Source organism: Mobula hypostoma, chromosome 20 (assembly GCF_963921235.1).
Source record: "Mobula hypostoma chromosome 20, sMobHyp1.1, whole genome shotgun sequence".
Lineage (NCBI taxonomy): Eukaryota > Metazoa > Chordata > Chondrichthyes > Myliobatiformes > Myliobatidae > Mobula > Mobula hypostoma.
This window is the reverse complement of record NC_086116.1, coordinates 47,924,588-47,942,260: the sequence shown is the minus strand read 5'-3', so window position 1 is coordinate 47,942,260 and position 17,673 is coordinate 47,924,588. Positions and strand designations below refer to the sequence as shown.

General features: G+C 39.6%; 1 protein-coding gene across 12 annotated transcripts in view; it reads right to left on the bottom strand.

Moving 5' to 3' along the window:
* The window catches only part of magi2a (membrane associated guanylate kinase, WW and PDZ domain containing 2a), a 600,063-nt gene that overhangs the window by 7,006 nt on the left and 575,384 nt on the right, over window positions 1-17,673 (bottom strand). For 7 of the 12 annotated variants that reach the window (XM_063072811.1, XM_063072812.1, XM_063072813.1 and 4 more), the window contains one exon: window positions 13,779-13,917. In XM_063072811.1, the coding sequence (XP_062928881.1) occupies window positions 13,779-13,917 (139 nt within the window). Of the gene's footprint in view, window positions 1-12,960; window positions 13,072-13,778; window positions 13,918-17,673 lie in introns of all 12 variants that reach the window. The other 5 variants (XM_063072817.1, XM_063072818.1, XM_063072819.1 and 2 more) reach the window with 2 other exon arrangements.

Genomic DNA, 17,673 nt, shown 5'->3' with positions numbered 1-17,673 from the left:
GGTCTAACTGGGGACATCTGGTATGGTTTTGTGCAAAGCAAGTTGTGTCTTAATTTCTTGATTGATTTTTTTTTCCACAAAGGTGATAAAGATAATTCATGAAGGTTGAATTTTGGATATTGCTCACATGGATTTTATTAAGGAGTTGACAAGGTCCCTCAATGGATGCTCATTGAGAAGATTAATATGCATGGGATCCTCAGTGAACTGGCCTTTTGGATTCAGAATTAGCTTGCCCATAGAACTCAGAGGGTAGTGATTGATGGAATATATTCCAGCTAGAGGTCCAAAACAAGAAGTGTTCTGCAGGAACCTTTACTTGGACTTCTGCTGTTTGTGATTATATATAAATGACCTAGATGAAAAGATAGATGGATAGGTTAGTAAGTTTGTAGATGATATGCAGATTGGTGGTGTCGTGGATAGTGTAGAAGACTGTTAAAGGATACAGCAGGATATAGATCAGCTACAGATATGGGTGAAGAAATGGCAGATGGGATATTAACTCGGTCAAATGCTAAGTGTTGCACTTTGGGAAAACAAATGTAAAGGGATAGTACACTGCCAATGGCAAGACCCTTAACAGTGCTGATGTGCAGAGGGATCTTGGGGTCCAAGTCCATTGTCCCCAAAAGTGGCCACCAGGGCTGATAGGGTGATATAGAAGGCATATGTCATGCAAGCCTTTATTAGTCAGGGAATTGAATGCAAAAGTTGGGAAGTTGTATTGTAGGTTTAGTAGGGCAGCATCTGGAGTATTGCATTCAGTTCTGCTTACTTCATTATAGGAAGGATTCTGAAGCTTTGGAGAGGGTGCAGAAGAGGCTTACTAGAATGTTGACTGGATTAGATGGCATGTTCTATTAGAGGATGGACAAACTTGGGGAGTTTACTTTGGAATGGTGGAGGCTGAGGAGAGATCTGATAGAGATTTATAAGATTATGAGAGGTATGGATGGAGGGTACACTGAGTACCATTTTCTCAGGATTGAAATTTCTAATATAGATGGCATGCATTTAAGGAGAGAGTGGATGTGTTCAAAGAAGATGTGTGGGCAGGATTTTTACGCAGAAGAATGTGAGTGCCTGGAATGCACTGCCTGAGGTGGTGGAAGCAAATATGATAGAGCCATTCAAAAGGATCTTAGATACACATGAATGTGCATGAAATGTAAGCTTATGGACATTGTGGCTTATGGCTTATGGCATTAAGGGATTAGCTTAGTTGGAAATCTGATTATTAATTTAATTAGTTTGGTACAACATTTTGGGTTAATAAAGACATGTACCTGTGATGTTAAGACCATAAGACATAGGAGCAGAATTAGGCCATTCGGCCAATCGAGCCTGCTCTGCCATTTTCATTCAATCATGGCTGATCTTTTCTCTCCCTCCTCAGTCCCACTCCCCAGCCTTCTCCCTGTAACCTTTGATGCCATGGCCAATCAAGAATCTATTAATCTCTGCCTTAAATACACCCAACGACCTGGCCTCCACACCTGCCTGTGGTAACAAATTCCACAAATGTACCACCCTCTAGTGAAAGAAATATCTCAGCATCTCTGTTTTAAATGGAAGCCCCTTTATCCTGAGGCTGTGCCCTCTTGTCCCAGACTCACCCACCCTGGGAAACATCCTTTTCACATATAGTCTGTCTAGGCCTTTCAACATTTGAAAGGTTTCAATGAGATCCCCCCATATCCTTGTAAATTCCAGTGAGTATAGGCCCAGAGTGATCAAACATTCCTCATATGATAATCTTCATTCCCAGAATCATCCTTGTAAACTTCCTCTGAACCCTCTCCATTGCCAGCACATCTTTTCTTAGAACCAAAACTGTTCACAATTCTCAAGCTGAGGCCTCATGAGTAGCTTATAAAGCCTCAGCATCATATTTCTGCTCTTATACTCTAGACCTCTTGTAATGAATGCTAACATTGCATTTGCCTTCCTCACCACCAGCTCAACCTGTAAGTTAATCTTTAGGGTGTTCTGCACAAGGACTCCGAAGTCCCTTTGCATCTCACACTTTTGGATTTTCTCCCCTCTTAGAAAACAGTCTGCACATTTATTTCTTCTACCAAAATGCATTACCATGCATTTTCCAACATTGTATTTCATTTGCCACTTTCTTGCACATTCTCCTAAGTACTTCCGCAGCCTTCCTGTTTCTTCAACACTACCTGCCCTCCACTAATCTTCATATCATCTGCAAATGTGGCAACAAAGCCATCTATTCCATCATCTAAATAATTGATTTACAGCATAAAAAGAAGCAGCCCCAACACCGACCCCTGCAGAACACCACTGGTCACTGGCAGCCAACCAGAAAAGTATCCTTTTATTCCCACTCACTGCCTCCTATCAATCATCCAATGTTCTAATTATGCCCGTAATACCATGGGCTCTTAACTTGATAAGCAGCTTCATGTGTGGCACCTTGTCAAAGGCCTTCTGAAAATCCAAATATACAATATCCACTACATCCCCTTTACCTATCCTACTTGTAATCTCCTCAAAGAATTCCAACAGGTTCGTCAGGCAAGATTTTCCCTTAAGGAAACCATGCTGACTTTGTCCTATCTTGTCCTGTGCCACCAAGTACTACATAACCTTATCATTAACAACCGATTCCAACATCTTCCCAACCACTGAGGTTAGGCCAACTGGTCTATAAGTTCCTTTCTGCTGCCTTCCTCCTTTCTTAGAGTGGAGTAACATTTGCAATTTTCCAGTCCTCTGGCACCATGCCAGAGTCCAATGATTTTTGAAGGATCATTACAAATGCCTCCACAATACCTACCACTACCTTTTTCAGAACCCTCGGATGCAGTTCATCTGGTCCAGGTGATTTATGAACCTTTAGGTCTTTTAGCTTTTTGAGAACCTTCTCCCTTATAATAGGTACTGCATTCATTTCTCTTCCCTCACACCCTTCAACCCTGGCACACTGCTAGTGTCTTCCATAGTGAGGACTGATGCAAAATACTCATTTAGTTTATCTGCCATCTCCTTGTCCCCCATTATTATTTCTCTGGCCTTATTTTCTAGCAGTCTTATATTCATTCTCTTTTATTTTTATATACTTGAAAAAGCTTTTTACTAACCATCTTGATATTGTTTGCTAGTTTACTTTCATATTTCATCTTTTTCCTCCTAATAATTATCTTAATTGATTTCTGTAGGTTTTACAAAGCTTCCCAATCCTCTATCTTCCTGCTATTTTTGCCTTGTTGTATGCCCTCTCTTTTGCTCTTACGTTAGGTTTGACTTCCCTTGTTAGCCACTGTTGTACTATTTTGCCGTTTGAGTATTTCTTTGTTTTTGGAATACAATACATCTGTCCTGCACCCTCATTATTTCCCCAGAAACTCAAGCCATTGTTGCTCTGCTAAATCCCTGCCAGCACCTGCTTCCCATTTACTTTGGCCAACTCCTCTTTCATACCACTGTAATTTCCTTTACTCCTCTGAAATACTGCTATATCAGACTTTACTTTCTCCCTATCAACTTTCATGTTGAACTCAATCATATTGTGATCACTGACTTCTGAGGGTTCTTTTAAGTTCCTTAATCGCGTGTAATTCATTACACAACACTCAATCCAGTACAGTTGATTCCCCTAGTAGGCTCAACGACAAACTGCTCTAAAAGCTAACTTGCAGGCATTCAACAGATTCACTCTCATTACCAATCTGATTTCCCCAATCTACCTGCATGTTAAAATCTCCCATGACTATCATAACATTGCCTTTTTGACATGCCTTTTCTATTTCCTGTTGTAATCTGTAGTCCACATCCCAGCTACTGCTTGGAGGCTTGTATATAACTGCCATCAGGGTCATTTTACCCTTGCAGTTTCTTAACTCAATCCACAAGGATTCAACATCTTCCGATCCTATGTCACATCTTTATAGTGATGTGATGCCATTCTTTACCAACAGAGTCACGCCACTCCTTCTGCCTACCTTCCTATCATTCCAATACAATGTGTGACCTTGGACATTTAGCTCCTAACTACAACCATCCTTCAGCCACAATTGAGTGACAACTACACCTTCATACTTGACAATCTGTAAAAATGCAACAAGATCTATTTTCTATGTTATGATTTGCTTTCCAAGCACTGGTTTTAATTGTCATCCTTAATTAAGAGTCAAGCACCAGAATGATGTAATGGCACTTCTGGAGATGCTATTAAGGAAATACTTACAGGAAACGGGTATTTGATTTTAATAAAGAACTCCATTTAGAACCATAGAAACCATAGAAACTACAGCACAGAAACAGGCCTTTTGGTCCTTCTTGGCTGTGCCGAACCATTTTCTGCCTAGTCCCACTGACCTGTACACGGACCATATCCCTCCATACACCTCCCATCCATGTATCTGTCCAATTTATTCTTAAATGTTAAAAGAGAACCCGCACTTACCACCTCGTCTGGCAGCTCATTCCATACTCCCACCACTCTCTGTGTGAAGAAGCCCCCCCTAATGTTCCCTTTAAACTTTTCCCCCTTCACCCTTAACCCATGTCCTCTGGTTTTTTTCTCCCCTTGCCTCAGTGAAAAAAGCCTGCTTGCAATCACTCTATCTATACCCATCATAATTTTATATACCTCTATCAAATCTCCCCTCATTCTTCTACACTCCAGGGAATAAAGTCCTAACCTATTCAACCTTTCTCTGTAACTGAGTTTGTCAAGTCCCGGCAACATCCTTGTAAACCTTCTCTGCACTCTTTCAACCTTATTTATATCCTTCCTGTAATTTGGTGACCAAAACTGAACACAATACTCCAGATTCGGCCTCACCAATGCCTTATACAACCTCATCATAACATTTACTTTAACAAAGGGTGCTTTTTAATAGTTTGCTATCAATATTCCCTCCCAAGTGAACTGAAAAATGCTGGTTTAGTTTATATCAGTAGATGAGTTCTTTTTCTTCTACCTGGGTCTACAGGACAATGTGTGGACAATATAATTGTGGACTGCCTGTTGCATAAAGCTGCTTGTTATAAAATATTCATAGCAGTTAATGATTTGGAAGTGTAAAGTATATATAAATATTTATGCATGTCCTGGCCTAAAAGTGAGTAAATTGCCTTTATAGAAGTTGACTTTACCTGGTGTGGAATGCATCAAATATACATAGAACTTAATAATCTATTAGTACCTTGTAAATTTCTTTTAAAAGTTTTCTTGAAATCTTTGGGATTCTCTTCCCTCTCCCACTACTCTCTGGTATATTGGCATATAAATTTTCAGATTCTTTTGGAAGACATCTACTGTGATGAGCTGTGGTAAGAGTGGGGTGCTCCAACCCAGAGCGTCACTTCCTTTTTATGGTGACATTTCTTTTGGGGCATGTGGAACTTCTAAACCCAGGTAGAACCATTGGAAAAAACAATGGAAATAATAGTAAGTGGAGAACCTGAACCTGCTCTTCTGTGGATGTCTTGAAGAAGCAGAAGAGTTCAAAGGCAGATCTAAGAGAGTCTGTAGGGACACAGGATAGGAGGAGATTTTTATTTATTTTTGGACAGTTCAATTATACAAGGATGGAAACTAGAGTGTAACTGAGCTGGACAATGATAGAATTGAATTTTGTTAACCCCATCAAAAGCTGTAGAGATTTCAATGATGCCAAAGGAATAATATGCCAGATTCATAACATTAGGTGAGTTCAATTTGGGCTGGATATATTTGCATCCCAAACTATTGATATAGATTGTGTACAGACATAGTCCAGATACTGATCCCCGTGAGACCCTTACTAGTCATAGGCCCCCCAGGCTGAATATGGCCCATTTATTCTATTCTCTGCTTTTTGAGCATCAATCCACACCGGTATATTATCTCCATTACTATGCAATTTAATTTGATTCAATGATCTCTTGGGTGGCACCTTATTAAAGGCCTCCTGGAAATTCAAACACACCACATTGACCGGGTTGTTCTTTCTGCAAGTTACAAACTCAAAAGATTCAAGATTTGTCAAACAGGATTGCCTTCTTCTAAATCCATGTTTACTGTCCCTAATCCCATAATTATCGTCCAAATACCCTATTACCACATCCTTAATATTAGACTCCAGCATTTTCTTGACTACTGATGACAGACAAACTAGTCTTGGCTCCTTCTCTTCCGTCTCTCTCTTTTCTTAAATCATGGGATTATATTTCAATTAGTAGAGTGATAGTTCAGCAGTCTACTATTATTCAAACCTCTGGACTATTAACCAGGAGATATTTTATTTCCTGCTATTACAGCTGGGAATCTTGTGTTCAATAAATCTGGCATTTTATTAAAAGAACTCGTTGTAATAATGGACCTGTCCGGTTCCAGTCCTGATGAAACGTCTCAGCCCGAAATGCTGGCTATTTATTTTACTCCATAAATTTTGCCTGACCAGCTGAATTCTTCCAGTTTTCTGTGAGCATGGCTTTAAATCTAATTTTCGGTAAATCCAATAAACATTACAGGGAAAGGTTACATGAAGCATCAACATAATATATAATTGACCATGAACCATTTCATGATCAACCACACACTATAACATGGATAATAAGGAGATGGAGAAAATGCAACTGGAGATGGAGAAAATAAATAAATGTAAGCTGATAACGTGGTCTCATATTTAACTGCCTTCTAAATGTGTTGCTAAATTATTTATATTCTGTGCTTTCAGCAAGCATTCAGAAGCAAATTGAAATCTGAGAATGATATTTTCAGATTGTCTTTACATCTTTCACTAAAGCTTTTTGAATTTCATGTTCAAAGCAGCTATCTAAGATATCAGAGTGATTGCAAACTCTCTGCATGTGAGGAATAGGGTGCAGTGTTTCCAAAACAGCAGTGAATTATATTCCATCATTTCTACTCCCTGTCATTTCATTCAAAGCCATCAAATAGCTACAGCCTGCTCTTATGTCAGTGATACACTGATCATTGTTTTGTGACATCTGAAGGACTTTGAAGCAAATTTCGTGCCTCAGTGAGTGAGGGAACAGAAGGACAGCAGCTCCAGCAGAGGAGAGTCTACGTGTCTGCCTGCCAGTACCCAGTGCTACACAGTGCTATGCTGTTTGGAATTTAATAGTGGAGTAGTCTCCTGACACAAAGGATGACTCTAGAGATTAGGAATTCTGGGTCATACCTTACTGCTCCTTTCCCCCTCTTATTTATTCATTTTTACAAGGATGCTACTCCTAAAGAGATAGATTTGCTTTCAACAAATCAAGGGACACAACCATCTACTGGACTGATGTCTCGATTTGTCTCCTAGCTAAGCTCTAAGGATGCAGTTTCTGGTTTGTCTCTTGTATTGTCAAGATTGTGCTTCCATTGCCATCTCTGTCACCTGGACAGACTGGCAAGGTGATTATGAGCACTGGAAAAGAAAAAGGACATACAGGCTCTACAATCAAACACAAGGGGTTAGCAACAGGCACGAGTTATCCTGACATTGCCTGCAGCAGATAGTAGTCACCAAGGAAGCTACTGATGAATTAATTTTGATCTTTGCTGGAGGAGATGTGAAGTCTATGCAGCATAAGCACCGAGCTGCCACTGATTTTCAAAGTACATAACAACTATGTTCTAAATTTTTATAACAAGGTCTTTTCGGGTCACAGCATGAATACCATCAAAATTTGCCAGCTAGGGTAATAGTTTTCCAAGGGCTGGATTGCATTTGATCTGGCCTATTGCTTACACACATCTCCCCAACACTTCTTATAGTTGCACTTTTGCAGCTTAGTGATACCAAATGAGCTCCATGGCTAGCTCGAAGTGGAGCCGGTCACAAGAATTGACTAACTTCTGACATCGAATCCTGAAACTCGGGCCTTCCATTGGTGGTGTTAAAAGAGACAGACTTAAGTAATTAACTTTACCTTCAATTACTAGAAACTAATTAAAAACAAAGTTGAAACAAACCACAACTGCACTGTTTAATCAATGCTTCCAATTATAAGGTTGAGTTACTTACATCAGTCTTGATTGGTATAAAATTGAGGCCAGGTGTAAAGTGCATCTGGCTACTTAGTGGCGACTGAGGAGGAAAGCTGGCTCCTTCAAAGTTGTTTAGATTGATTTCGGAGTAGGTTAAAAGTTCGTCACTGCAATATGAGCCAAAGGGCCTATACTGTGCTGTACACTGTTCTGTGTTCTATCTTTGGTAAAACTATACCTGATACATGACCTTACATGACATTGATGCCACTGTGTAGAATAAACCCACAAAGCACACCTACTGGCCTGGTCAACCCCTTCCATTGAAATGGAGAGGTTCCAGTGGCAGAGCTACCTGGCACAGATTTAAGTTAATTCATCACCACGTTTTGGTTTACTTACTTCAATGGACAATATCATAGAGCAGGAATGTTGTGAACTAGCTCAGGGTGATCTGAATATTGGGTGAAACTCTACTTGAATTGAGACCAACTAACAATTCTTCCTTGTGATAGATACATCTGCAGGATAGATACTTTACAAAGATGAAGGAAGGATGAAGCAAATGTGGCTGACAAAGGAAGTCAAAGACAGCATAAAGGCAAAAGAATGGGCATATAATGTAGCAAAAATTAGTGAGAAGTTAGAGGATTGTGAAGGTTTTAAAAACCAACAGAAGGTAATGAAAAGAAAAACAGGAGAGAAACGATGAAATATGAAGGAAAGCTAGCTAATAGTATTCAAATATATAAAAGACAGGTGAGGGCAGATATTGGACCACTGGAAAATGACGTTGGTGAGTTAGTAATGGGGGACAAAGAAATCGCAAGCAAACTCACTAAACATTTTGTGTCAGTCTTCACTGTGGAAGACAATAGTAGTATGCCAGAAATTCGAGTGTCAGAACGCAGAAGTGTAATTGCTATTACTAAGGAGAAGGTGCTTGGGAAGCTGAAAGGACTGAGGAGATAAATCATCTGGAGGATGGACTACAACCCAGAGTTCTGAAAGTAGTAGCTGAAGAGATAGTGGAGGCATTGGTAATGATTGTTCAAGAATCACTAGATCTTGGAATGTTCCAGGGGACTGGAAAATTGCAAATGTAACTCCACTCTTTCAGAAGGAAAGGAGGCTGAACAAAGTCAATTACAGGCCAATTAGTCTGACTTCAGTGGTTGGGAAGACACTGGAGTACATTATTAAGGATGAAGTTTTGGGTCACTTGCATGCACCTGATAAAATAGGCCAAGGTCAGTATGGTTTCCTTAAAGGGAAATCTTGTCTGAAATCTACTGGAATTCTTTTGAGGAAATAATAGGCAGGATAGACAAAGGAGAATCAGTGAATGTCGTTTACTTGGATTTTCAGAAGGCTTTCGACAAGGTGCCGCATATGAGGTTGCTTACCGAGATAAGAGCCTATGGTATTACAGAAAAGATACTAGCATGGATAGAAGATTGGCGGACTGGCAGGAAACAAAGAGTTGGATTTAAGGGGGCCCATTCTGGTTGGCTGCCAGTGACTGGTGGTGTTTCGCAGGGGTCGGTGTTGGGACTGCTTCTTTTCATATTATATGTCAATGAGTTAGATGACAGAATTGATGGCTTTATGCCCAAGTTTGCAGGTGATACTATAGGTGGAGAAGCAGGTAGTGCTTAGGTATTAAGGAGTCTGCAGAAGTACTTGGACAGATTGGGAAATGAATAAAGAAGAGTCAGACAGAATATAGTCTGGGGAAGTGTATGGTTATGCACTTGTGGTAGAAGGAATAAACGTGTAGACTATTTTCTAAACAGGGAGAAAATTAGAAATTAGAATGGGTGGGGGAGAGGGAATCACAGTGAAATCTACAGAATATTGAAGTTGCCTACATAGAGTGGATGTGGAGAGGATATTTCCTATAGTGGGTGAGTCTGGGACCAGAGGGCATAGACTCAGAATAGAGGGACACCCATTTAGAACAGAAATGATGTAAAATTTCTTTAGCCATTGCTCGGTGAATCTGTGGAATTCATTGCCATGGACAACCACGAAGCCTGTGTCATTGAGTAAATTTTAAGGGGAGGCTGATAAGTTCTTGGTTAGTCAGGGTGTCAAAGGTTATGGGGAGAAGGCAGAAGAATGGAGTTGAGAGGGATAACAAGTCAGCCGTGATGGAATGATGGAATGGACTCAATGGGCTGAGTGGCCAAATGATGCTCCTCTGTCTTGTGATCATCTCTGAAACTGAAACGTGTAAGGACTCTGGGTAAGTTCCAACTTTGTTTGGAAATCAGTGGCAAGCACTGTTGACCTGATGCTGAATACAAATTTCATACTATAAATTTATTTAGCTGTAGCTTAATGGTTGCATATTAATATCTTTATTTCACTAATGAATATTTCTATTCATTCATTCATAATTATGGTAATTAGTTTAAATGCTTTATTCTGGGCTTGGTGATTCAGTACTATTAGTAAGTAATGGCGAAATGTCATGTAATCCAATGTTAGATGATTGAACATTACTTGACTGTGCTATATGACTGAAGGTGATTAGATGACATAATCACATTACCAGAATCTGTCAAGATAGGGTTGACATCCTTGTATATCCTACAAATATTTAGTGGACAATAGCATTTTACTGAATGCTGCATGTGTCCATTGAAAGTTAAGCCTGTGGATGAAGCCAGGCAATTGATCTTGGTAGAAGTAGGAGAGGATAATGACGAATTAGGATTAGCTACATTAAGTGATATTAATTCATTAACCTATGATTAGACTGATACCTCAGTATCCCTAACTGTGTGTCACTGGAAACAGCAGGTTGGTGTTCTCTGGAGGAGTCTGCTGAGGAGCACTTGAAGGAGCTGCATGAGTGTCAGTTCAGGTCTATTTTGTAAATGAGGAAAGTAATGAAGGAACAGTTGGAACATTGTGTTAACAGCAAAATGTGATCGAGATGACTGGAGAGCAACTGACTGATGAAACAATCATTTAACTCACGACTGTGTTAGAGCTGGGACGTGGAGTTTTGCAGAATATTGGGTTAGATGACAGCATTAAATTAGTTCAATCTTACAAAGTTTGGAGGATATGACAAAAAATGACAGGATCGCGGAAAATATTCAGCTGGTTACACAACATGTCACGAGACTTCACAAAATGGCATTGTGATAGTCAAGGAAAATGTGAAGGCAATGGGGATCTAAAAGTTTGTCGTCACAGAGACGAGAAAAGTGTGATGCTGTTGACATAGGATAAAACCAGAGAAAGCCAAAATTGTCCATTTCTGATTCTCTCAGGACCCACTGAGAACATTTGACCTCTACTTTTCTAACTGACACCATTTTAATGCCCAATTTTTGACTTCAACGTTATCTTCTGAAACATGAGAGTATTAAAATCACCGAACAATGGCTTTTAGTGGCCCCATTTTCCTGAAACATACTATTTAAGAGATCAATAAGCAAATAGCATCCTTTTGTCAGGTTGCTCTCCAGCAGAATGCAGCCTCAGAGCTCACAATCTTACATCTTCAACCACATCTCTGCTCTCAAATCTAGCTTCCAAATAGACATCTGTCAACATCTAACACCCCCCCGCCCCCGCTGGATGGCATGGAGGTGGACCATTGGCAACAGGCAGGCAGAGGGACTACTGGAGACCGAATCGGCTTTATTGCCCAAGGTTCTATTCAACTAGAGATTAGAGGGACTCCTCCTAGCTGTACTTGCCAGATGAGCAATGTCAATATGATCTATACTTCAGCAAGACTGTCCTCACTCTGTGACCTAAAAGACAGGGCTATAAATATATTTGGATTGCTTTCACTATCCATGCTTCAGGATTATTCTAGGCCATAGCCACTATTCCATGGAACCTTTAGATTTCCTGCTCATTGCTACATATGGGAAGGCACTGTGGCTTCATACTCATCTACCTGTTCTTCAGTCAGCAGAAAGTAATTGAAACTTGATTATATTGCACTCATGTAGTATTAGTCCTTGCAACAACCTTGCAACTCCTACTGGTTGTAGCTATCTGTAGGTGGTGTTCAAGGCCCAGAGAATATATTTCCTGTGGATAATTTTCTTCAGCTGCCTGTGTAACTCCAGAAGCACTTTTAATCCTCTCCCAGCAATGTAGTGGGAATTCTTGAAGAAACAGTACATTCCAGCTGGAAGAATGCTGCTAGATTTGTCTTTGTGTCCTTCTAAGATCAAGTGCTGGCAGCTGTGTGACCTTGCAACAGGTCAACATAAAATAGTGTGCTGAGACAGAGAGATTCCCCTGAATCTTCCCTTGGAATGCCTCTGCTGTAGGAGAATGGTTCACTCTCTCTAATCCATGCAAATAAGAGAAGTATCTTATCAGTCCCATTCCAGTAATATTTTTCTTTTGTTGAACTAAGACCTTGGTAAACCTTAAGAACAGGCTCCCAGAATTTCTCAGAATATTCAAACATAAATTTAACCAGTGGTTCATTAATGTTATACTAACTCATTGCTGTTATAGTCTCCATTTATAAAGTCAAAGAGCATGTACAGTTCAGTAACCTATGCAACCACCTTCCAGCATGTGTACATACACCTAAATCTTTCTGCTTGTCTTTTCTCCTTAAAATTATATCACTTTGTTTGTATAATCCCTCAGTCTCTACCAAAATGAAATTGCTCCATATTTTTCTCTGCCACTCATGTGAACATTTCACTTCTGCATTGATATTCACACCAATTATTTAATTTAAGGTTAAGTAAGAAAAAATAAATATTTTCTAAATATCACAGCCATAGAGTTTTGGGCAAAATCAATATTTAAAAAAATAAGATTAAATTTAATATTGTGTAAGTTAATAGAAACTAATTTTACAGTTATGCTAAATTCAGCTAACTTACTGAAATTGATGAATTGTTATTGTACATTATTTCACAAAATAACTCATCAGTGCAGCCATAAAACATGTTAAATGCAATCAGTTTAAGTTTTAAGAATGATAATACGCATGCAGCTTTACAAACCGTGTCTTTAGGGTGGCCCAATAGGAAGAAATATGGGGACCCATGCTTGTCACTTTTCATGCACATGGAGAGGCTGGAAGGAACCGTTCCTAAAGGAAGGGGAGGAATAGCCTGGGACCAATCAGTAGAATTGACAGTAGCAATGACATAGATATTACTACTGTTAGCAAAAAGATATATAGTAAGTTGTTCAGCATAGAAAATTTTAAACAGGACAGAAGTAAGCTAAAATAAGCTTCAAGATAGAAGGCATGCAGAAAGTTAAACAGTTAGTGAAGAAATTGAAATGTTCAAAGCTTAGCTATAATACATGTGTAATTTTTTTAAAATCTATGTACAAATGTAATCTGTAATGCACCTCATAAAACATATTCGGCAACAAGCTATCAAGTACCTTTAAAAATTCATTGGTCTTTATCTACATTTAATTTACAGTAGCTAAAACTCAAAGTACTTCGATGGCTGTAAAATGCTTTGGGATGCCCCGAGGCCATTTAAGGCACTGTATAATTACAAGTCTGTCTGTTTAATGTTTGTTATGACAACATTTTAAGGCATGAGGATCCATACCTTGGAAGAGAAAAGCTGGTTTATCAGGAAATGCATCATTAACTTCAATTAATGTAGCACCATTGACAGAGAATGCTGTTGTTTTCTGCCAAGATACAATCAGCTAGATAACATACTGTATATTCTGCATAATTTTCTAGATGATAGCTAGTTGCCAATCCAACATACTGTACTAGTACCACACAACAATGTTAAGCTACTGTTTTTCCTTAATTAACTACAAATATGATTTATAAGCTGAAACCCACCATATTCTGGCACTTGACCGGTTCCCCTTTTAAGCAAGAGACGCACTCTTCTTCCACCAGATTTTATCAGCTCTATTGCTCTAGCATGGGTCATTTCCCTTGTGTTTTCTCCATTGATTTCAATGATTTGATCACCAACCTGTTGAAAATGAAAAGTTAAATTATGAGAAATACAGTGAAGCACTGACAAGCAATAATCCATAGATATCAATAATTGGTTGATAAAATTTCTGTTCTTATTTTAGTTCTGTGAAATTCTATTTTCAAATAGAGTTAAATGGATACTGCCGTTCCAGAGGCTGATAACCATTCAGAATTCTTCCCATATTTCAAGGCGGCAGGGATGAACATTTCAAAGATGTTAACATTTTATTGACTTCTTGAATACTCCGCAGACATAATATAATAGAAAAGGGAAAAAGTGGGTGTTTGGTGGAATAATTAATGAAACCTTTAGAAATGTGTATAGGAAAGCAGCAACAAAATCTAATACGGGGACTGCAGCAAATATTACGTTGGCCAGAGTGGGAGGAAGCTATCTACGAGGATCCATGAACATCAACTAGCTGTGAAGCAGCATGACCAACTGTCCCCAGTCTCTGCCCATAAAGATCAAGAGGGGCACAAATTCGACTGGGCATCAGTGAAACATGGTGCAAAAACCAGTTTTTCGTCAACAATTCTGTAAACAGACATGTAGACCTCGAACAACAGGAATTCTGCAGATGCTGGAAATTCAAGCAACACACATAAAAGTTGCTGGTGAATGCAGCAGGCCAGGCAGCATCTCTAGGAAGAGGTACAGTCGACGTTTCAGGCCGAGACCCTTCGAAGGGTCTTTTCCTAGAGATGCTGCCTGGCCTGCTGCGTGCACCAGCAACTTTTATGTGTGTTGCATGTAGACCTCGATCCTATTTATGAGCTGATGTGGGCAAAATTCCAGACCACAATGCACAAAGTTCGCCACGCAACCAATCAGCAATGAGACTTTTTCCCTTCGTCACAACTGAGTTTCTGTAATGATGACCAATTAGCTGATTGATAAGTATATAAAGGCCAAGCATTTGGAGAACACCACAATTAACTGATGATCTCTCCTCATATGGTGACGAAACACTTGCAAGTAAATTGCCAAGATTGGAGAACAACTCAACCAACCAAGCAGCACCAGTCGGCCCTCCCTCTCTCAGGCAGAAGGTGGATAATCACATGCTAATGCATATGATCAGAAACTGTTACTTTGAAGACCGAGACAGTTTATCTGAAATTTTAAACACAGGCTGACTGATACATTGTTATGACTTTGCTTTCTTAATTCATTTTCTGGGATGTGGACATCACTGAAATCGCTGCCTATACCTTCTTGCTTTGTGCAGGGGGCAGCGAGCCACCTTTTGAACTGCTGCAATCCATCTGAGTTCCAGCTATAATGAAGGACCAGTAACACATTAGGATGATACTTGACTTAGCCAGGAACCAGTAAATGATGTTCTATGTACCAAGTGGAGGAAGTGGGGGGAGAAAGGGAGGCAATATTCCATCAGATTCTTCACTTGTGCCAGGATACTCAGTCTCTCACCTGTCATCATAGCCTTGGTACTTATGTGGTGTTTCTGGTGAATGGGGACTCATTTAATGTTTGCAACAGGGGCTTGGTATTATGAAGACATTGAGTGTCAAGGGTAAGTGTTTAAACTCTCTCTTGCTGGAGATGATCGTTGCCTGGCACATTAGCGATATGGATGTTACCTGATAGTTATAACTGAATGCCTGAATATTGTTTAGAATGCAGTGCATTTAAATGCACATAGCTTTATTTGCTAAGATGTTGTGAATGGAATTGAAGAGTGTACAATCTTCATTGATTGACTTCACTTCTGACCTTTATAAGTAAGGTCATTGATGAAACCACTGAAAACCACTGGGCCTTTGACACTTCCTTCAGAATCACCAACAACTATAATCATCTTCTTTCATGCGAGGTATGGCTCCAGTCTCTGGAGTGTTTTCCACTTGATGCCTATCCTCGACACAATACTTGGTCAAATGCTGCTGTAATGTCTAGTGCAGCCATTCTCATTTCACTATTTTAGTGAGTGGTGTGAAATGCTGGAAAGACTTGCATTTTTCAAAATGGGGCTATTTCAAAATGTTTTACAACTTACTATTTTTTAAATATTTAATATAGAAACTGTCATTGGAATTGCAGCACCAAGGACCTTTTAAACAGTAAGATGATCATAAGTAGGTAACCTGGCTTAATGACTTTGACTGAGAGATAAATATTTTCCAGGAACACTGAGGATATCTCTGCTATTATTTCTTCGAAATAATGCCACGTGATCTTTCAATGTGCCTGAGAGAGCATTTTGATCGTTTATTCTAAATTTGGCATTTCTAACTAAGTAACATTCCTTCAGTTCTGCTCTGGAGCATTGGGCTAATATTTAGGCTCCATCTCTGTTGTACAACTAAAATGCAGCACCTTCTGACTTACAGAGCTACCTCACGATCAAAAGAACAATTCCAATTGATGTTAGAGGTGGAATCGGATGCACCCTAATATACCTAAAAAGACCAAGGTAACATATCTGAATGACTAGTGACCTGTCACACTCACCTCAATAATAAGCAAATGCTTTGAGAGGCTGGTCAAGGACCACATCTGCAGCATGCTACCACCCACACTGGACCCCCTATAATTTGCCTACCGACACAACCGATTGACAGATGACGCAATAGCCACAGCTCTACACATCTGGAGAAGAAGGATGCTTATGTGAGAATGCTGTTCTTGGACTACAGTTCAGCATTCAACACCATAATTCCCTCCAGGCTTGACAAGAAGCTCAGAGACCTCAGCCTTCACCCTGTCTTGTGCAGCTGGATCCTGGACTTCCTGTCAGATTGCTGGCAGGTGGTAAGAGTGGGCTCCCTCACCTCTGCCCCTCTGCCCCTCAACACAGGAGCTCCCCAGGGCTGTGTCCTAAGCCCCCTCCTTTACTCTCTGTATTGTATGCATTTGTATTCAAAAGCAGTGATTTTTATCATAGTCACAAAGGTATTGTGTCTCAGTAGTTAAATTTTCATACTAGTAGTATCCAGAGGCCTCTACATTTCAATTCCTACTATGGCAACAGAAGAATTAAATTTCAAGTAAATAAATAAATCAGTAATGGTGGCCATGAAATTAGTGGACTGCGGTAAAAAAAAACTACTGTGTTTCAGGGCAGCAAGATTGTTCACTTTTTTGTGAAGGGGTTTTATAGAAGCACTGTGATTAAATCTTAACCACCCTCTAACAGGTCACATGCCACTGAGTTCACGGACAATAAGTACAGGTCTGGCCAGCAACACATCCCATGAATACATGTAATTGATCAAAATGGTCAAAAAAGATTGTTCATACCTGCAATTATCTTGTGATAGCATACAGGACTATTATAATAGAGTAGCTACTATTATTAAGTTTCTCTCTGGCTATTGAGCTGCAGCTAACAAGCAAAACAGGGTTCACTTATTCATCAATAAAGAGTAATATTTTCCAGTAAAGTACTTGAAATATAGTAGACTGTAGAATGGATCCAGCTGAGTTCAAAGCCTGACTGTATCAATGAAAAATTTGTTTGTCTTAACAAGTTATTCAACGTGCCATGGCTCATTTTTATATTGAGGAAAATTGAGGGGAGATACTGCTTCAGAGATTTTCATGGCACAGAGGGACCTATTTGAATCTCTAACTGGACAAATTATTACAATAGTGCAGCCTCAAGTGCTAGATTCCAGTTCGTAGGGCCATCAGTTAATCAGGGCAGCTGCTTATTTGGGCAACTCTTAAAGAACAAAAACTAATAGAGAAAATAGCGGGTAAGCCACACTCCGGTTGGAGGAACAA